The sequence below is a fragment of the Primulina tabacum genome, chromosome 3, assembly GCF_025594145.1.
Source record: "Primulina tabacum isolate GXHZ01 chromosome 3, ASM2559414v2, whole genome shotgun sequence".
Classification (NCBI taxonomy): Eukaryota; Viridiplantae; Streptophyta; class Magnoliopsida; order Lamiales; family Gesneriaceae; genus Primulina; species Primulina tabacum.
In genome coordinates, this window is record NC_134552.1 from 15,186,380 (window position 1) to 15,209,685 (window position 23,306).

The 23,306-nt window shown below is 39.1% G+C and overlaps 1 protein-coding gene across 1 annotated transcript; it reads right to left on the bottom strand.

Annotated features, from left to right (window-relative positions):
* Positions 1-286: 286 nt before the first annotated feature.
* Positions 287-22,863, bottom strand: LOC142540730 (polynucleotide 3'-phosphatase ZDP-like). Its single transcript, XM_075647081.1, has 9 exons — positions 22,455-22,863; positions 21,828-21,887; positions 21,208-21,264; positions 20,080-20,148; positions 19,404-19,477; positions 18,833-18,914; positions 4,590-4,687; positions 1,286-4,497; positions 287-1,196 (listed from the first exon to the last, which is right to left on the bottom strand). The coding sequence occupies exons 1-7, from the start codon at positions 22,686-22,688 to the stop codon at positions 4,670-4,672; spliced, it is 594 nt and encodes a 197-aa protein (XP_075503196.1). The 5' UTR covers positions 22,689-22,863; the 3' UTR covers positions 287-1,196; positions 1,286-4,497; positions 4,590-4,669.
* Between the last annotated feature and the right edge of the window lie 443 nt (positions 22,864-23,306).

Genomic DNA, 23,306 nt, shown 5'->3' on the forward strand with positions numbered 1-23,306 from the left:
AAATTCAAGTGCAGTGTAAGCTTACTTCCACAATATTAATAGTTTATTCTTAGGTTTCTTTCCCCTCGATTTTCTTAGCTAAGTCGCGCAACTCATTTCGAGTAACGAAGTCTCTTTCCGAGGTATAAACATACACTCAAATTCATTTCTCAATACTTCACTCTTTTCTAGAATTCCCTTATGTTAGAATTGACGATTAAATGAAGAATCCTAGCATTCAAGTCTCGTAGTGCAACACATAAAAAAAGTTCACTAACTTCGACTGATCATCGAGATAATCAGTAAAACTAAATTTGAATGGATTCTCGAATGTTTTTAAAATCTATGGCAATTTACTAATATAAAACATAGGGTTGATATGATGTGAATTTTAAATTGTTCAATCCAAACTCTCTCATACTTTGGTGGCCAATCTACGTTACCATTCAACTTAACTACATCAGATTTCGGTTTCTCTTCTTCAAACAGAGCAAAAACTCTGATTGAGCGAAGAACAGATCACATGGGCATCAGAACAAGAAGGGCCTATTCATGAAAATGAATATTCAGAGTTGGACAATTTGCATGTCCGTGTTTTCGTCTTCTCAACAAGCACCGTAAACCGGCAGCATGTCTCAGGTCTCACAACCAATAAAGGAAAAAAAGGAAAACCGATCGCTAGTCCAAATTGATGAAGTACTCCTCAGGAACATAAAATTTTAGTCCGGTAGCCTGCAAATATCCACATTCCAGAGAAGTTAATCATAATGTAATATGTAAGATATTGAATAGGCTTATGAAAGGGGTACGGTACACTATGATGACACAGACATGGCGATCCACAAAAAAACATAAGCTCCAACCACACAACAATGTGTAGAGATTGAGCAACAATGCAAGTGCTTGCAGAGGCAATGAGACATGTTGTGGTTAACCAATTAGCTCCATGGTGGACAGATAAAAAAAAGTAGTTCCACGGTGGAGCTTTTGTTGGTTTCTCAGGACTTGAGTAGAAATTCAAATAAAACCGAGGCAGTCATGGGTAAGAAAGGGGGAAAAGGAATAGATGGGGTATGCAAGTTCCCTTGTTTCCTCTAACTCCCCACCAAATCCCAAACTTAGATCTAATTGCAGCATTAGTTCAAGAATCTGTAGAGATGACTAAGCTAAACGAAACAAGTCATGGTCTTCCAGCCGCATCACCCACATAAAAGGATCTATACAGTAGAGTAAATAAGTCAGGCCATTAAGCTAGCATATAAATTTTTCGCATCAGTGTAAGGAGAAAGAGGAAGTAAACAATAACTGATTCGTGTCAACTGGGAGACCAGAATTGAATTCCTTCTCCATAATTTTCCACATCCCTGGTTTTGGCTTAAGAAAGGGATCCTCTGTACACCATAACTCAAACCACAAGCAATAAAAACCTTAAATGTTACTTTTCTTAATGTTTCCAGTTGTTCACGCAATCATTACTTCATCACATGCACACTCGAAAAAAGGGGTATCAGCCAATGAAACGTCACACATTTCTGCATCCAGAAACCATATTTTTTTCATTAGAGCAGCGGTATGCTGTAAAATACTGGGACTGTTATAATGGTTATACAGAAAGGAAGTATACATGGAAGTTTTTACTCTAAAAACAGAGTTTCCATCATCAAAGGCCACCTTTTTCCCATTATATTTCCAGCTTGATTACTTCTAAGCTGGAGCTGGTGTCTGCAAAACAACAACTAATAATGAACTTTGAACACTCAAGCAAAACAACAGGATACGCAACAAACATTTGAAATGCTAGAACTAGTCCAAATTAGAGACTGCATCAAGCAGATCTCCAGTCTTACAATAAATTCAAAGAGCTTTATTTATGTTAAATGTATCATATCGGCTAAATTAAATTTTTGGGAGTTGTGTATATGGATTTGGACTATTCTCCCCCTTGAGCTAGCTTTTGAAGGTCAAAGACTATAATCTTAACATTGTATTTGAACCCAGACCCACTATTATATGTTGAACTGTCCTTATGGATAACTCGCCAATATCTTGTAAATTTCACGCTCCAATTGTTCATTCTTGAGAGTGAGAGGTCGCGTTAGATGTCCTACATCGGTTGGATTATAGACTAGGACAATCCCCCTTAGTTAATTTTTGGGGTGAAATTAGGCTCAAATCCATAATCTCAACACTTTGGTCCACATTACATTATAGGATTCAACTGAATCTACTAATCTTGTTTCTCATATTTAACAACTAATATAAGTGGGGTTGAGTAGAAATCACAATACAGTAAACTCATTAATATGAAGAATAAAATAAAGAAGATTTATTCAAAATAAATCGGAACTGTTTTCTGATAGATATTAGTGTTACCACAAGCATAAAGCAATCAATAAAATAATATTTATTTCGGGGAAAAAGGACAAGGTTGACATACAAAATGAAAGAGAATTCACACTGATAGGTCAACAGAACATATCATATGTGGAGGTCACAAGCACATTTATCATTCGAGAACACGTATTAAAGCTAAAAAAAATTCTTGACAAGTATATCATGGATCACAAATGTTCCAAAGCTCTGCCAAACAGAACACGAGTCTCTGTAGAGACAGCAAATAAACCTGAATGGGGACCTTTACAAGCTTAATGAAATTCTCAAGTCGTCCAAGTTTGGAATCAACAGCTACCTACCTCTTATTCTTCCAGCGCTCTATATTGGACAAATAACCCATTGAAGGGACCAATTATTCAGTCAACATTCATTTCAAATTTTTAGTTAATCCACAATAATACAGTATCATTCAAACAGATTCAGAGAGCCTGAAAGAAAAAGGAGCACAAACCAGCTTGTAGCCATCATTATACAAGTTCTGAAGTTTCTCAGGTATTGAAGGATACATAACAGACCATGCATCGGCACCCACTCTAGGATAAAAAGAACACAATTGAATAATCATTTTAATGCATCAGGTGATTCAGCTGCAGAAAAGTCTTAATCAATCCAATAAGTTCTGGTCATATTAGATCAATCACCAAGTGACCATGATATGTCAAAATATTACTGCATTTAACAATGATCTGATGCAATTAACTAAAAAAAGGCTTCAGGTTAAGCAGACTCATGCATACCGTTAATTTTCTTCCACGAATAGCAGCAAGCATAGAACTACTAATCTCAGCAAGGGAAAATCATTAACAATAGAATATAATTTGTTCAAGGACCCTCTAGAATAATTTTCCGTTTTGTATCAGCTGTTCAGTAAGGTAGAATCAATTGTTCACGGTCTTACAAGAACAACATATTACAACAATTAGGCACGGCCTCATACAGTATACCATACATACAAGAATCTCGCAGTTGATATGATGTGAATTTTAAATTGTTCAATCCAAACTCTCTCATACTTTGGTGGCCAATCTACGTTACCATTCAACTTACCTACATCAGATTTCGGTTTTTTTTCTTCAAACAGAGCAAAAACTCTGATCGAGCGAAGAACAGATCACATGGGCATCAGAACAAGAAGGGCCTATTCATGAAAATGAATATTCACAGTTGGACAATTTGCATGTCCGTGTTTTCGTCTTCTCAACAAGCACCGTAAACCGGCAGCATGTCTCAGGTCTCACAACCAATAAAGGAAAAAAAGGAAAACCAATCGCTAGTCCAAATTGATGAAGTACTCCTCAGGAACATAAAATTTTAGTCCGGTAGCCTGCAAATATCCACATTCCAGAGAAGTTAATCATAATGTAATATGTAAGATATTGAATAGGCTTATGAAAGGGGTACGGTACACTATGATGACACAGACATGGCGATCCACAAAAAAACATAAGCTCCAACCACACAACAATGTGTAGAGATTGAGCAACAATGCAAGTGCTTGCAGAGGCAATGAGACATGTTGTGGTTAACCAATTAGCTCCATGGTGGACAGATAAAAAAAAGTAGTTCCACGGTGGAGCTTTTGTTGGTTTCTCAGGACTTGAGTAGAAATTCAAATAAAACCGAGGCAGTCATGGGTAAGAAAGGGGGAAAAGGAATAGATGGGGTATGCAAGTTCCCTTGTTTCCTCTAACTCCCCACCAAATCCCAAACTTAGATCTAATTGCAGCATTAGTTCAAGAATCTGTAGAGATGACTAAGCTAAAAGAAACAAGTCATGGTCTTCCAGCCGCATCACCCACATAAAAGGATCTATACAGTAGAGTAAATAAGTCAGGCCATTAAGCTAGCATATAAATTTTTCGCATCAGTATAAGGAGAAAGAGGAAGTAAACAATAACTGATTCGTGTCAACTGGGAGACCAGAATTGAATTCCTTTTCCATAATTTTCCACATCCCTGGTTTTGGCTTAAGAAAGGGATCCTCTGTACACCATAACTCAAACCACAAGCAATAAAAACCTTAAATGTTACTTTTCTTAATGTTTCCAGTTGTTCACGCAATCATTACTTCATCACATGCACACTCGAAAAAAGGGGTATCAGCCAATGAAACGTCACACATTTCTGCATCCAGAAACCATATTTTTTTCATTAGAGCAGCGGTATGCTGTAAAATACTGGGGCTGTTATAATGGTTATACAGAAAGGAAGTATACATGGAAGTTTTTACTCTAAAAACAGAGTTTCCATCATCAAAGGCCACCTTTTTCCCATTATATTTCCAGCTTGATTACTTCTAAGCTGGAGCTGGTGTCTGCAAAACAACAATTAATAATGAACTTTGAACACTCAAGCAAAACAACAGGATACGCAACAAACATTTGAAATGCTAGAACTAGTCCAAATTAGAGACTGCATCAAGCAGATCTCCAGTCTTACAATAAATTCAAAGAGCTTTATTTATGTTAAATGTATCATATCGACTAAATTAAATTTTTGGGAGTTGTGTATATGGATTTGGACTATTCTCCCCCTTGAGCTAGCTTTTGAAGGTCAAAGACTATAATCTTAACATTGTATCTGAACACAGACCCACTATTATATGTTGAACTGTCCTTATGGATAACTCGCCAATATCTTGTAAATTTCACGCTCCAATTGTTCATTCTTGAGAGTGAGAGGCCGCGTTAGATGTCCTACATCGGTTGGATTATAGACTAGGACAATCCCCCTTAGTTAATTTTTGGGGTGAAATTAGGCTCAAATCCATAATCTTAACACTTTGGTCCACATTACATTATAGGATTCAACTGAATCTACTAATCTTGTTTCTCATATTTAACAACTAATATAAGTGGGGTTGAGTAGAAATCACAATACAGTAAACTCATTAATATGAAGAATAAAATAAAGAAGATTTATTCAAAATAAATCGGAACTGTTTTCTTGTGGGGACCCGGGCTCTAACTCGATTCTTTTTGGGATTAACTGGATATTAGCTAGAAAATGTGGGTCGTTAAAAAAAAATTTCTTTTAAACATTGTATCAAATGTACATAGATCATACACAACAACATCTTTATTCATTCTAGCATAAATAGATACAAGTCTTGTTTTATTTCCATCATACACACTAAAGTTCACAACATACTACATATTAAAAGTAAACATTCCTAGTTCCTCTTCTTGGCCCGTGATCTCCACGCTATCTCGTCCTCTCATCTCTGTCTCGTACCCAGATCCTGTCCCACCTGTCGTTATGCACGCATACAGACACAACAACAGCCGGATACTCCGGTGAGAACAAATCCCAGTATAAAACATGTATACATGCATATCATGCAAAGGAATACAAACCATAATACATGAATATACAAAATAAAACATGAACATACTATCATGAATGAAATCAATAATAACATGTTCCACATAGTCTATGAAACATGAGCAATAGAAAATAATCAACTAAAAATCCAACTCATATCTTGGACTTGACTCTTGTCTAACTCTAGGGATCCCGGTGTGAATAAGATATAACAGATCTCCCACCTACTCTCCCATTCGGGGTGGCGTTACATCTTATTCCTAGACTTCGGTCCTGACTGTATCGAATATCTACAATCCGAGTGATTCTGATCCGAGGCGTCGATACCACCGAACGTCTAGTTATTTGGAGAATTCTACCAAATGACTCACCTATCTTAAAGGCTTGAATATGAATCTATAAACAAGGCACAACATATCAAAGTAGAAACAACAATCTAGTATGTGATTTTGTTGGAAAACTCAAATTGAATCTCATTTGAGTTGTGTCTTCCCAAATTAAACATGAATTATACCTTTCTTGTTAAACCTTTATCGATGTCGAGTTCTCGAAGTCGAAGTGAGGCACGATGAATCTGAAATGGCAATATTCAATAGATACAAGATCAACATTCAACTCAACCAATACATGTACGTAGCAATATTCATTCTCCGTATATTTCGACGGCATAACGACGTGATCTTGTAATACCAAATCAACTCAAATATCAATACTCCATATCAATAACTCATAACCACTATCATATACACTTCAAACTCTGAAATTCTGCATAAGTTCATACATATATATGCTGGAAATTCATAACAATTACATACGATAACATTTCTTCGATCCGTTTTCAAATATACGTTCGGAATCATCATAAGAACACATAATAACAACCAATATCTGATTTCCCCAACATCTCAACTTCAAAGCATGTTGAAAGTGAACAATACTTACATCCTCTTGTAGCCTTTGATGAGAACAACACAAATCTGAACTTGGATTGAAATTTGGATGAGTAAATCTTGCACAAGCTAGCTTCAAAATGAAATAACCTTGCCCCTTCTTTGAATCTCTCTTTCTCTCGGTTATCCTAGTGTTCCATCCAGGAAGGAATGAAGAATGAAGGACACATATATCATATATGCATGGCAAGGGACAAGTGTCCTATTTTTTTGGACTACACGTCTCGCGCATATGCGCGACACTCACTCACGCATATGCGCGAGACCTACGGGTCTCGGCAATGTCCATTTCAACACCTCGCGCATATGCGCGAGATCGACCCCTCGTGCATGTGCGCGTATCTACTCGCGCATGTGCGCCAATGGTTCTGGAAATTGCGCGCATATGCGCCGGGCTGGTGGCGCATGTGCGCGAGAGCTCATCTCGCACACAATTTGCATCTACTTTCTTGTCTCTTCCGGTCCGATACAATGCGTCTACAATCACCTTAATTATCCACAAAACATGTCTGATTATGATAATCAAATTCTCGGGCCTTACATTTTCTCCCCCTCTTAGATAAGAGTTCGTCCTCGAACTCACAGGCAATCAATCAAAATATATACTAGATGCAATATACTCAAAACTGATTAAATACTCACATCATGAAAATAGCTCGGGATATCTCTGTCTCATCTCTGATTCTGTCTCCCAAGTCGCTTCTTCAGTGCCATGACGACTCCACTGGACTTTCACTAGCGGAATACTCTTCGTTCTGAGTTGTTTTTCTTTTCGATGCAAAATCTGTACTGGTTGCTCAATATAACTCAGTGTATCGTCAAGCTCGGCCTCGTCAGGCTGAATGACATGAGAAGCATCAGGCATATATCTACGCAGCATCGATACATGAAAAACGTCGTGTATTCCATATAAAGAAGGAGGAAGAGCTAATCTATATGCTCGATCACCAATCTTCTCAAGAATCTCGTACGGACCGATGTATCTAGGAGACAACTTCCCGCGTTTGCCAAATCTGACAATGCCTCTGAAAGGAGAAATCTTCAAGAATACTCTATCTCCCAGTTCAAATACTAACGGTCTACGTCTGATATTGGCATACTTGGCTTGCCTATCTTGTGACGTCTTCATTCGCTTCTGAATTATCTTCACTTTCTCAGTCATTTCACGAATCATATCAGCCCCAAGTTCTGGTACCTCAGAGATATCATCCCAATACAGAGGAGATCTGCACTTCTTGCCATATAATGCCTCAAACTGGAGCCATTTCAATGCTCGTCTGATAGCTGTTGTTGTACGAGAATTCACAAAGAGGGAGTGAATCTTGCCAACTAGCGCCAAAGTCTAGCACTACAGCTCTTAGCATATCCTCTAAAGTCTGGATAGTCCGTTCTGACTGTCCGTCTGTCTGGGGATGATAAGCAGTGCTCAGATGCAATGTCGTACCTAAGGCTTGCTGCAAACTGTGCCAGAAATGAGAAGTGAATCGTGGATCACGATCTGATACGATCGACTTCGGCACACCATGCAATCTGACCACCTCTCTGATATATATCTCTGCCATCTGATCATGTCGGTACGTCATTTTGTACGGAATAAAACAAGCTGATTTGGTCAATCTGTCAATAATGACCCAAATCGCATCACAATCCCGGGATGATCGCGGTAATTTCGTAACGAAATCCATGGAAATGTGATCTCATTTCCATTCAGGAATAGATAAACTCTGAAGTAAACCTCCGGGCTTCTTCCTCTCGGCCTTCATCTGTTGGCAATTCAAGCACTTAGACACAAACTCTGCAATATCTGACTTCATCTGTTTCCACCAGAATTGTGTCTTAAGATCGTTGTACATCTTCCTGCCACCAGGATAAATACTGAACCGACTAGAGTGCGCCTCTGACAATATCTGTTGTTTCAAATCTGAGACATCTGGCACTACAAGACGGTTATTCACATACAGAACATGATCAAGTACCTGATATTCTGACAAATGCCCTGATCTGACCATCTGAATCGACTTCTGAATATTCTGATCAGTTCTTTGTGCTGCTTTAATTCTCAAAATCAAATCTGGCTCAACTTGAATCGTAGCAAGTCTCAATGGTCTACTATATGTGTCAAACGCTAATCCAGACAAACAACAATCTTCAATCATATTCGAAACACCTATCGTCGATAAGGATAGGGAACATACCTTTCGACTTAAGGCATCCGCTGCTGCATTTGACTTACCTGGATAGTATTTGATCTCGCAATCAAAATCCTTCAGCAGATCAAGCCATCTACGCTGTCTCATGTTCAACTCTGACTGAGAAAATAGATACTTCAGGCTTTTGTGATCAGAGTAGATTTCAAATTTCTCGCCATAAAGATAGTGACGCCAGATCTTTAATGCAAATACTATGGCCGCCAATTCAAGGTCATGAATTGGGTATCGAATCTCGTGTGGCTTCAACTGTCTCGAGGCATACGAAATCACATGCCCTCGCTGCATAAGAACACATCCTAATCCTCTGTGAGATGCATCACAATATACAACGAAATCACCCGTACCTGATGGTATCGTCAACACTGGAGCACTGGTCAGTCGTCTCTTCAACTCCACAAAACTAGACTCACAAGCTTCAGACCACACAAATGGTGTATTCTTCTGTGTCAACTGAGTAATCGGCTTCGCTATACTGGAGAAATCTTTAATGAATCGTCGATAGTATCCTGCCAAACCCATGAAACTGCGTATCTCTGGCACAGAAGTCGGTCTAGGCCAACTGATCATAGCTTCAACTTTACTCGGATCCACAGAAATACCGTCTCCAGATATAATATGTCCCAAAAAGACAACCTGTCTCAGCCAAAACTCACACTTTGACAATTTAGCATATAGTTTCTCTGTTCTCAATGTATGCAACACAATTCTTAAATGCTCGGCATGCTCAGTTTCATTCTTGGAATATACCAAAATATCATCAATAAAAACGATAACAAACTCATCCAAATACCTCTGAAATACACGATTCATCAGTCCCATAAACACCGCTGGTGCATTCGTTAAACCAAAAGGCATGACAATAAATTCGTAATGTCCATACCTGGTTCGGAATGCGGTCTTTGGTATATCAATATCTCGAACTCTCAGCTGGTGATACCCGGATCTCAAATCAATCTTAGAATAGACAGATGATCCCTGCAACTGATCAAATAAGTCGTCGATACGCGGCAATGGATATTTATTCTTTACCGTTGCTTTGTTTAGTTGCCGGTAATCAATACACAATCGCATCGAACCATCTTTCTTTCGTACAAATAACACTGGAGCGCCCCAAGGAGATACACTGGGTCTGATATATCCCTTGGCTAGAAGATCTTCTAGTTGTGTTTTCAGTTCTTTCAACTCTATCGGCGCCATTCTATACGGAGTTCGAGATATAAGAACAGTACCTGGAATGAGATCAATACTAAAATCTACCTCTCGAGCTGGAGGTAACACTGGAATCTCGTCGGGGAATACATCGGCAAACTCACGTACCACTGGCAGATATGCCAATGACGGACTCGGTTTCAGTAGATCTACTGCATAGACAAGGAACCCTTCTGCTCTTTTCTGTAACAATCTACTCATAGTCAAAGCAGATACTAAGGGAATCCGAGATCTGGAACCCTTACCGTAGAATTTCCACTCGTCAGTCATCTCTGGTCTGAACCTGACAATCTTCTGGAAACAATCTACAGTAGCTCGATACTTGGTTAACATATCAATCCCAACAATACAATCAAAATCAGCTATCCCAAGCACAATACAATCTAAGTCAAGCTCATGACTCTCAAACTGTAGCATACAATATCTAACTGAAGTCACAGATATAAGACCATTTCCCAACGGAGAAGAAATAGACACTACAGTCGATAATGACTCGACAGGCAATGAATGCAACAATGCAAAACGTTCTGATATGAATGTATGAGATGCACCTGTATCTATCAATACATAAGCAGGATAACCGCAAAGAAAACAGTTACCTGCGATCACATCGTCCGGTGCATCTTGGGCCTGCTCTTCTGTCAATGCAAACACCTGAGCCTGTTGTCTGGGAGGCTGGCTCACTGTCTGGCCACCTCTGGCTCTAGGCTGGGACTGTGTAGGGGTTGGCTGGAAGGAATGGATAGACGAAGCTTGCCTCTCAGGCGGAGCCACTGATGCAGATGACCCGGCACCCTGAAATCTCTGTGCACCTTTCTGTGGACAGACTTTGGCGAAATGTCCCTGCTGCCTACATATGTTACATCTGCCCATCACACCCTGACACTGCTCGGTGGCATGTCTACCTCCACAAGAACTGCAATACACACTTGTATACTCTGTACTCTGGCTAGGACCTCTCTGTCGTGACCCACTGGAGCTCGACGAACTGCTCCCTGATCTCTTGAACTGTTTCCCTTTTACTTTCAGCTGATCTTTCCTCCCGCTGCTACTACCACCACTCTCAAATCTGCGAGGCGGTTGCATTGAAGGTTGTGGCGGCCTAGGAGTCGGAGCAATATAGGGAATATTTCGTTGCCTAAGCAATCCAGCTTCTGCCCCCTTGGCACGGTTCAACGCATCAGTAAAGTTATTGGGCCTATCGGTATTTACCAGGGTAAAGATTTCTGGATTCAAGCCATTAATAAACTGATCCGCAACGGCCTCTTCATTTTCAGCAACATGAGGAGCGAATCTGAGCAATGACGAGAACTTGGCAACATACTCCTCGATGTTCAACGGTCCCTGTCTTAAATTGGCAAATTCAGCACCTTTGTCTTTTCGGTAGGACACAGGAAAGAATCGCTGATAAAACTCAGTCTTGAACACCTTCCAAGTAATCGGTGTGCCACGGTGCTCCAATGCTCTTTTTGTAGTCAACCACCAGTTCTTTGCTACTTCTTGCAGTTGATGTCCCACCAATTTCACTCGTCGGTCATCAGTGTACTCAAGGGAATCAAATAGCATCTCGATATCCTCTAGCCAACTTTCACACTCGACTGCATTTTCTGTAGCTTTCAGGGTCGGTGGTCGGAAAGACTGAAACCGTTTCAACAAGGTCTCCATCGGTGTAGCAGTAACGTCCATCAGATCATTGGATGTACTGCCCTGTTCTGGTGCCCGACCTGCTACTGGTTGCGGTACTCGTCGAGGCGGCATATCTGAATATCAAACAGATTAATACACAATCTATATAATCTGTCTCAGCCCTCCTCTGATCATATACCTCTGATCCAGAATCGGTTCTGATTCAGTTTTTGCGAATACATGCTGTAAATCAACTCAGATAACAAACAACATGTAATAGGGAAAGCAATAAATCATGCTAGCACAATAAGAGCAAGGAAGACGACTCGATCTACCCCGCTCATTCTATTCTATCTCAATCTAAAGGATTTATCGCTCTGATACCACCTGTTGTGGGGACCCGGGCTCTAACTCGATTTTTTTTGGGATTAACTGGATATTTGCTAGAAAATGTGGGTCGTAAAAAAAAAATTCTTTTAAACATTGTATCAAATGTACATAGATCATACACAACAACATCTTTATTCATTCTAGCATAAATAGATACAAGTCTTGTTTTATTTCCATCATACACACTAAAGTTCACAACATACTACATATTAAAAGTAAACATTCCTAGTTCCTCTTCTTGGCCCGTGATCTCCACGCTATCTCGTCCTCTCATCTCTGTCTCGACCCAGATCCTGTCCCACCTGTCGTTATGCACGCATACAGACACAACAACAGCCGGATACTCCGGTGAGAACAAATCCCAGTATAAAACATGTATACATGCATATCATGCAAGAGAATACAAACCATAATACATGAATATACAAAATAAAACATGAACATACTATCATGAATGAAATCAATAATAACATGTTCCACATAGTCTATGAAACATGAGCAATAGAAAATAATCAACTAAAAATCCAACTCATATCTTGGACTTGACTCTTGTCTAACTCTAGGGATCCCGGTGTGAATAAGATATAACAGATCTCCCACCTGCTCTCCCATTCAGGGTGGCGTTACATCTTATTCCTAGACTTCGGTCCTGACTGTATCGAATATCTACAATCCGAGTGATTCTGATCCGAGGCGTCGATACCACCGAACGTCTAGTTATTTGGAGAATCTACCAAATGACTCACCTATCTTAAAGGCTTGAATATGAATCTATAAACAAGGCACAACATATCAAAGTAGAAACAACAATCTAGTATGTGATTTTGTTGGGAAACTCAAATTGAATCTCATTTGAGTTGTGTCTTCCCAAATTAAACATGAATTATACCTTTCTTGTTAAACCTTTATCGATGTCGAGGTCTCGAAGTCGAAGTGAGGCACGATGAATCTGAAATGGCAATGTTCAATAGATACAAGATCAACATTCAACTCAACCAATACATGTACGTAGCTGGTTCGGACTGCGTAGGGAACATACCTTTCGACTTAAGGCATCCGCTGCTGCATTTGACTTACCTGGATAGTATTTGATCTCGCAATCAAAATCCTTCAGCAGATCAAGCCATCTACGCTGTCTCATGTTCAACTCTGACTGAGAAAATAGATACTTCAGGCTTTTGTGATCAGAGTAGATTTCAAATTTCTCGCCATAAAGATAGTGACGCCAGATCTTTAATGCAAATACTATGGCCGCCAATTCAAGGTCATGAATTGGGTATCGAATCTCGTGTGGCTTCAACTGTCTCGAGGCATACGAAATCACATGCCCTCGCTGCATAAGAACACATCCTAATCCTCTGTGAGATGCATCACAATATACAACGAAATCACCCGTACCTGATGGTATCGTCAACACTGGAGCACTGGTCAGTCGTCTCTTCAACTCCACAAAACTAGACTCACAAGCTTCAGACCACACAAATGGTGTATTCTTCTGTGTCAACTGAGTAATCGGCTTCGCTATACTGGAGAAATCTTTAATGAATCGTCGATAGTATCCTGCCAAACCCATGAAACTGCGTATCTCTGGCACAGAAGTCGGTCTAGGCCAACTGATCATAGCTTCAACTTTACTCGGATCCACAGAAATACCGTCTCCAGATATAATATGTCCCAAAAAGACAACCTGTCTCAGCCAAAACTCACACTTTGACAATTTAGCATATAGTTTCTCTGTTCTCAATGTATGCAACACAATTCTTAAATGCTCGGCATGCTCAGTTTCATTCTTGGAATATACCAAAATATCATCAATAAAAACGATAACAAACTCATCCAAATACCTCTGAAATACACGATTCATCAGTCCCATAAACACCGCTGGTGCATTCGTTAAACCAAAAGGCATGACAATAAATTCGTAATGTCCATACCTGGTTCGGAATGCGGTCTTTGGTATATCAATATCTCGAACTCTCAGCTGGTGATACCCGGATCTCAAATCAATCTTAGAATAGACAGATGATCCCTGCAACTGATCAAATAAGTCGTCGATACGCGGCAATGGATATTTATTCTTTACCGTTGCTTTGTTTAGTTGCCGGTAATCAATACACAATCGCATCGAACCATCTTTCTTTCGTACAAATAACACTGGAGCGCCCCAAGGAGATACACTGGGTCTGATATATCCCTTGGCTAGAAGATCTTCTAGTTGTGTTTTCAGTTCTTTCAACTCTATCGGCGCCATTCTATACGGAGTTCGAGATATAAGAACAGTACCTGGAATGAGATCAATACTAAAATCTACCTCTCGAGCTGGAGGTAACACTGGAATCTCGTCGGGGAATACATCGGCAAACTCACGTACCACTGGCAGATATGCCAATGACGGACTCGGTTTCAGTAGATCTACTGCATAGACAAGGAACCCTTCTGCTCTTTTCTGTAACAATCTACTCATAGTCAAAGCAGATACTAAGGGAATCCGAGATCTGGAACCCTTACCGTAGAATTTCCACTCGTCAGTCATCTCTGGTCTGAACCTGACAATCTTCTGGAAACAATCTACAGTAGCTCGATACTTGGTTAACATATCAATCCCAACAATACAATCAAAATCAGCTATCCCAAGCACAATACAATCTAAGTCAAGCTCATGACTCTCAAACTGTAGCATACAATATCTAACTGAAGTCACAGATATAAGACCATTTCCCAACGGAGAAGAAATAGACACTACAGTCGATAATGACTCGACAGGCAATGAATGCAACAATGCAAAACGTTCTGATATGAATGTATGAGATGCACCTGTATCTATCAATACATAAGCAGGATAACCGCAAAGAAAACAGTTACCTGCGATCACATCGTCCGGTGCATCTTGGGCCTGCTCTTCTGTCAATGCAAACACCTGAGCCTGTTGTCTGGGAGGCTGGCTCACTGTCTGGCCACCTCTGGCTCTAGGCTGGGACTGTGTAGGGGTTGGCTGGAAGGAATGGATAGACGAAGCTTGCCTCTCAGGCGGAGCCACTGATGCAGATGACCCGGCACCCTGAAATCTCTGTGCACCTTTCTGTGGACAGACTTTGGCGAAATGTCCCTGCTGCCTACATATGTTACATCTGCCCATCACACCCTGACACTGCTCGGTGGCATGTCTACCTCCACAAGAACTGCAATACACACTTGTATACTCTGTACTCTGGCTAGGACCTCTCTGTCGTGACCCACTGGAGCTCGACGAACTGCTCCCTGATCTCTTGAACTGTTTCCCTTTTACTTTCAGCTGATCTTTCCTCCCGCTGCTACTACCACCACTCTCAAATCTGCGAGGCGGTTGCATTGAAGGTTGTGGCGGCCTAGGAGTCGGAGCAATATAGGGAATATTTCGTTGCCTAAGCAATCCAGCTTCTGCCCCCTTGGCACGGTTCAACGCATCAGTAAAGTTATTGGGCCTATCGGTATTTACCAGGGTAAAGATTTCTGGATTCAAGCCATTAATAAACTGATCCGCAACGGCCTCTTCATTTTCAGCAACATGAGGAGCGAATCTGAGCAATGACGAGAACTTGGCAACATACTCCTCGATGTTCAACGGTCCCTGTCTTAAATTGGCAAATTCAGCACCTTTGTCTTTTCGGTAGGACACAGGAAAGAATCGCTGATAAAACTCAGTCTTGAACACCTTCCAAGTAATCGGTGTGCCACGGTGCTCCAATGCTCTTTTTGTAGTCAACCACCAGTTCTTTGCTACTTCTTGCAGTTGATGTCCCACCAATTTCACTCGTCGGTCATCAGTGTACTCAAGGGAATCAAATAGCATCTCGATATCCTCTAGCCAACTTTCACACTCGACTGCATTTTCTGTAGCTTTCAGGGTCGGTGGTCGGAAAGACTGAAACCGTTTCAACAAGGTCTCCATCGGTGTAGCAGTAACGTCCATCAGATCATTGGATGTACTGCCCTGTTCTGGTGCCCGACCTGCTACTGGTTGCGGTACTCGTCGAGGCGGCATATCTGAATATCAAACAGATTAATACACAATCTATATAATCTGTCTCAGCCCTCCTCTGATCATATACCTCTGATCCAGAATCGGTTCTGATTCAGTTTTTGCGAATACATGCTGTAAATCAACTCAGATAACAAACAACATGTAATAGGGAAAGCAATAAATCATGCTAGCACAATAAGAGCAAGGAAGACGACTCGATCTACCCCGCTCATTCTATTCTATCTCAATCTAAAGGATTTATCGCTCTGATACCACCTGTTGTGGGGACCCGGGCTCTAACTCGATTTTTTTTGGGATTAACTGGATATTTGCTAGAAAATGTGGGTCGTAAAAAAAAATTTCTTTTAAACATTGTATCAAATGTACATAGATCATACACAACAACATCTTTATTCATTCTAGCATAAATAGATACAAGTCTTGTTTTATTTCCATCATACACACTAAAGTTCACAACATACTACATATTAAAAGGAAACATTCCTAGTTCCTCTTCTTGGCCCGTGATCTCCACGCTATCTCGTCCTCTCATCTCTGTCTCGACCCAGATCCTGTCCCACCTGTCGTTATGCACGCATACAGACACAACAACAGCCGGATACTCCGGTGAGAACAAATCCCAGTATAAAACATGTATACATGCATATCATGCAAGAGAATACAAACCATAATACATGAATATACAAAATAAAACATGAACATACTATCATGAATGAAATCAATAATAACATGTTCCACATAGTCTATGAAACATGAGCAATAGAAAATAATCAACTAAAAATCCAACTCATATCTTGGACTTGACTCTTGTCTAACTCTAGGGATCCCGGTGTGAATAAGATATAACAGATCTCCCACCTGCTCTCCCATTCAGGGTGGCGTTACATCTTATTCCTAGACTTCGGTCCTGACTGTATCGAATATCTACAATCCGAGTGATTCTGATCCGAGGCGTCGATACCACCGAACGTCTAGTTATTTGGAGAATCTACCAAATGACTCACCTATCTTAAAGGCTTGAATATGAATCTATAAACAAGGCACAACATATCAAAGTAGAAACAACAATCTAGTATGTGATTTTGTTGGGAAACTCAAATTGAATCTCATTTGAGTTGTGTCTTCCCAAATTAAACATGAATTATACCTTTCTTGTTAAACCTTTATCGATGTCGAGGTCTCGAAGTCGAAGTGAGGCACGATGAATCTGAAATGGCAATGTTCAATAGATACAAGATCAACATTCAACTCAACCAATACATGTACGTAGCAATATTCATTCTCGGTATATTTCGACGGCATAACGACGTGGTCTTGTAATACCAAATCAACTCAAATATCAATACTCCATATCAATAACTCATAACCACTATCATATACACTTCAAACTCTGAAATTCTGCATAAGTTCATACATATATATGCTGGAAATTCATAACAATTACATACGTAACATTTCTTCGATCCGTTTTCAAATATACGTTCGGAATCATCATAAGAACACATAATAACAACCGATATCTGATTTCCCCAACATCTCAACTTCAAAGCATGTTGAAAGTGAACAATACTTACATCCTCTTGTAGCCTTTGATGAGAACAACACAAATCTGAACTTGGATTGAAATTTGGATGAGTAAATCTTGCACAAGCTAGCTTCAAAATGAAAGAACCTTGCCCCTTCTTTGAATCTCTCTTTCTCTCGGTTATCCTAGTGTTCCATCCAGGAAGGAATGAAGAATGAAGGACACATATATCATATATGCATGGCAAGGGACAAGTGTCCTATTTTTTTGGACTACACGTCTCGCGCATATGCGCGACACCACCCGCGCATATGCGCGAGACCTACGGGTCTCGGCAATGTCCATTTCAACACCTCGCGCATATGCGCGCCTCATCTCGCGCATATACGCGAGGTCTTCTGGACCCCTCGCGCATATGCGCGCCTCATCTCGCGCATATACGCGAGGTCTTCTGGACCCCTCGCGCATATACGCGAGGTCTTCTGGACCCCTCGCGCATGTGCGCGTATCTATTCGCGCATGTGCGCCAATGGTTCTGGAAATTGCGCGCATATGCGCCGGGCTGGTGGCGCATACGCGCGAGAGCTCATCTCGCACACAATTTGCATCTACTTTCTCGTCTCTTCCGGTCCGATACAATGCGTCTACAATCACCTTAATTATCCACAAAACATGTCTGATTATGATAATCAAATTCTCGAGCCTTACATTTCTGATAGATATTAGTGTTACCACAAGCATAAAGCAATCAATAAAATAATATTTATTTCGGGGAAAAAGGACAAGGTTGACATACAAAATGAAAGAGAATTCACACTGATAAGTCAACAGAACATATCATATGTGGAGGTCACAAGCACATTTATCATTTGAGAACACGTATTAAAGCTAAAAAAAATTCTTGACAAGTATATCATGGATCACAAATGTTCCAAAGCTTTGCCAAACAGAACACGAGTCTCAGTAGAGACAGCAAATAAACCTGAATAGGGACCTTTACAAGCTTAATGAAATTCTCAAGTCGTCCAAGTTTGGAATCAACAGCTACCTGCCTCTTATTCTTCCAGCGCTCTATATTGGACAAATAACCCATTGAAGGGACCAATTATTCAGTCAACATTCATTTCAAATTTTTAGTTAATCCACAATAATACAGTATCATTCAAACAGATTCAGAGAGCCTGAAAGAAAAAGGAGCACAGACCAGCTTGTAGCCATCATTATACAAGTTCTGAAGTTTCTCAGGTATTGAAGGATACATAATAGACCATGCATCGGCACCCACTCTAGGATAAAAAGAACACAATTGAATAATCATTTTAATGCATCAGGTGATTCAGCTGCAGAAAAGTCTTAATCAATCCAATAAGTTCTGGTCATATTAGATCAATCACCAAGTGACCATGATATGTCAAAATATTACTGCATTTAACAATGATCTGATGCAATTAACTAAAAAAAGGCTTCAGGTTAAGCAGACTCATGCATACTGTTAATTTTCTTCCACGAATAGCAGCAAGCATAGAACTACTAATCTCAGCAAGGGAAAATCATTAACAATAGAATATAATTTGTTCAAGGACCCTCTAGAATAATTTTCCGTTTTGTATCAGCTGTTCAGTAAGGTAGAATCAATTGTTCACGGTCTTACAAGAACAACATATTACAACAATTAGGCACGGCCTCATACAGTATACCATACATACAAGAATCTCGCAGTTAAAAAAAACAGTTCAAAATATCATAAAGTGCCTTCAACACCAGTAAACTTATACCTTTTCACAAATGCCCTTGCAAGGCACCCATCAAAATCAAAGGCTGCATCTTTTGAATCATCAAGACCAACATCCTGCCAATAAAAATTCCAAAAAGCTGATTTCCAGAAGTTCTTGGGTTATGTCGCATGAAAATTCTCTAAAGTTGATTACTATTACTCGCACATAAACAGAGATATACAAATTAGATCGGCAGAAATAAAAGAATAAATTTTCCAAAGTCAGAACATTAAAATGATATTTCAGTTAGAAGCAACTTAGGGACATGTAGAGAGAGAGTCAATAAACCAGTAACTATTTACACAGAACATGGATATTGTATTGAAAAACAATATTGATACAAATTTGGTAATCCAGTAGTCTATCATCCTTGCAACTCTTAGTAATGAAAAACACCATCATTTAAGAGATGTCTTTACACGTTCAAGAAATATGATGGTCTGGAATGCCTTCCATTTAGGCCAATATAGCATCCTGAAATGAGGGAATGATTTCAAAAAACTTTGTAAAAGCGGAAATTCTGGTAAAACAAAAAATTATAGAATAAAATACCCAAAAGAAATATTTAAGTTAGAGATGGCCTGTAGAGAGATGCAATAAGTGCATCATACAGTACGAAAACTCCCAAAAACAACCACAAATACAATCTTGCATAAAAAGTTATTATGGTTCATACCTCGTACCCGTCTTTGTTATCAGAAGTGGATATGGACATCTCCATCTTTCCCTCATCCTCATATCCAAACTATAAGAAAGTTTGTCACGTAACAGAATATAAACAAAAGCATTGCTTCCAAATATCCTGGAAAATTTATTAGCTAAAAACAATTCGAAAAGCACCATGATACTTGATAGCATCATCGAAGGACTCAACAACTGAATATAAATATCTTAAAAATAACTCCCCAATTAGTAATGTATGATCGTAGGGATCACCAAAATCAGTGATACAGGCAGAAAACTGGTGTTGTAAAGGATAAACCTTTTAGGAAGGAGCGACTTTTTAAGCAATTTATTCACACTAGAGAACATACAATTGCAAAGGCAAATTCGAAAAAACAGCCACAAGAACACTGGTAAAATCCACAGAAGCTTGGTCAGTCATTAAACTCAGATAGTAGACAACCATAACTGTAAGGTTTAAAGGGCTTAAGCTGGCATGACACCTTAGAAAATCAATACATCAAAGAGCTGATGCATCCAAACACCTCTCAAAGTCTCACTTTCTCTATTCACTAACTAGGCTACAGGATATATTATAATATAATCCATAACTGAATTCAATAAACAATTTACTACGTACAGATCTTAAATCTCCAAAAATTCAGAAAAAGAAAGTGGATTTCAAAATTATTACATTTCCAGGCTGACTTTCATATAGCTCGGCCTTCTACGCTTTGTAGCTAGGAGTGCATGTCTAAAACAGAAAACATGAATAATATTCTTTTGGGGAAATGGTTTTGGGAGATGAAAAAAGGTGTAAAATTATTTTTTAGGGGTATAATTTTTAGCATGCAGGTGAAATCATGTTTTGTCAAGTAAATATTATAACTGAATTGATATTTGTGGTAAAATGTTAAAATTTTAAAATATAACTTATTGGAATAAAAAATAATATGATAAAAAAGAGTAATTCTGAGAAGTGCTGAAAAATTGGAGTAGATGCATATATCTATATCTATCGTGCTTAGATCATGACCAAAATCTCAAAACTCGAAAAAAGAGAGAAGGAAATAACAATGTTATACATCATAATTGTATCATCAATTTGGTTCCATGATCGATAAAACGTGCAGTAGTCTACCTTTTGTTTCTTCAAGTTTCCTTGCTCCAACTCTTCCTCTTCGTCTGTGACACAAACCTAATATATGTGAAAAAAATTACAGTATCACGTATATAAGTCAGGGAGAGATAATGAAAACAATTTAATTGTATGCCATCTTCAAGGAACTCATTTAGAAGCTCCATCAGCTGTCCCAAGGTTAGATTTATGCTCAAACTGATGATGATAAAGCATGATGGAGAGTAAACGCAATTCTTCTATTCTTCAGGAATCAGCAATCTTGAAATGGTGAGCCATGCCAAAATGAGAGCTCCTTAACATTAAAAAGAAGCGCAGAAAGACTTTTGACAATACAAGGAAGAAGCCCGAGGGGGGATTAAATGACTGGAAAATTCTAAAAATCAATGTTGCAAGTGACTGATAGTTATTCTCAATTCCAAGTACGAGATAGGATTGGCGTGGTCTCGACTGGGTCCAAGTCCAAAACACGAAGAAAAAACAAACAAAACAGTTCATTCTCCAACATCTTTAGCTTCAGTACTGGATCAAATATCCAACATGCTACATATTAGAAGTTTCTCGGTTACATTGCTGTTCCTGAAGAAGTCTAACTTGTAGGCAATTCTCCGTGGCAGCGTTACCTTATTTGACGCTTGAGTCACTTCATTCTCTAATTTTTTTAAAAAAATCTGATCACTGCTCTGCAATTGCATACGATCGGATAATATATAAATAGTATCGGCAATTGGTGGGGCCAAAGGTGACAGACTCTATTTAATAATTTTGGTGGCAAAAACGTGGGTTGTTTGATTAATAATTCAGAAGACGGAAGACGCGTTTTACACGGACAAAGGGTCTTTATAAATAGAGCTCCTTCTTCATTCTGAAATCATCTCTTTTTCGAGTTTTCTTTCATCCTATAGCATTTAAGTGCTTAGTTCTATAATATTTGTGAGGTCTTTGTTCTCCTGTATTAAGTTAGTGCGTGTTCTCTTTGGAAACACAGCGAGTGGTTGTATACCGTAAAACCCTAATAATTTTTAGGGGTTTTCTCAAATTACCGCCAGTGGACCAACAAATAGGATGATGGTTGTCTTTCAAAAGTGAAATATTACTACAAACTCATATCTTCGCAATTTTTTTGAAAAACCCTCTACAAAATCACATTACGGGTCAATATAGCCAACCAAATCTTCTTACATTCACGAGATATTTGCAGCTGAAATATTGAATAAATTGACCAAAAACAACCAGAAAAACATGTTCACCTTCAGGGATGAGAAACCAGCGATGGACTCAGCTGGTGAAATAGAACTAGACCCACTAGAAGGAAAGCAATTCAAGTGATGACATTTGGTCATGTCAAACCCTCGGGGGTCTTTGCTCACCATACCCAACCTTGGAGCACCGGAAGCAATAGATTTTGAGCATATTTCACACAATGATCGGCCCGACTTTGCATATTCAACCACGACTTTTGCTGCAGCTGGAGACGACGACATTGCAGGAGATCACCATGAAAAGGAGCAAATGACAGCAATTTATATTTTGGTCAAGATCGATGTTAAAGACAAATTTGATTTAGGGAAAATTGATTTGGGGATACGTTTGTTCTTTTAGGAAATGCTCGTTCCTTCGCGCGAATGGAACATTTTTTTAAGCACAAACCTGAGTTTCATATGCGTCTGTAGATACTGAGAATCAAGTCAGTCAAGATAAACTGCAATACAGAACCACGGGTAGTATTTGTCACACGAATTTCTTATTTAGATTATCTATCAAAAATTATTATTTTTGATGTTAAAAATATTATTTTTTATTGTGAATATTTCGTCTCACAAATAAATATTCATGAGATCATTTCCCAACAGACACCTCTATCTTTGAAATATAATCCTAAATTTTAAATATTAAAAATTTTAAATTATTCATAAGAATCACAAATTATAATACAGGCACGGTGATTCTTAATTTAGGTGATTGGTTGAGATAAGATATTCCACTTCGTAGATTTAATATTTGTAGTACGAAATGTAGCATAGTTCGTAATAGATGATTTCAACCGAATTACAGTCGATGGGTTAGAGACCTATAATTTGTTATTTGATATGAAAATTCTA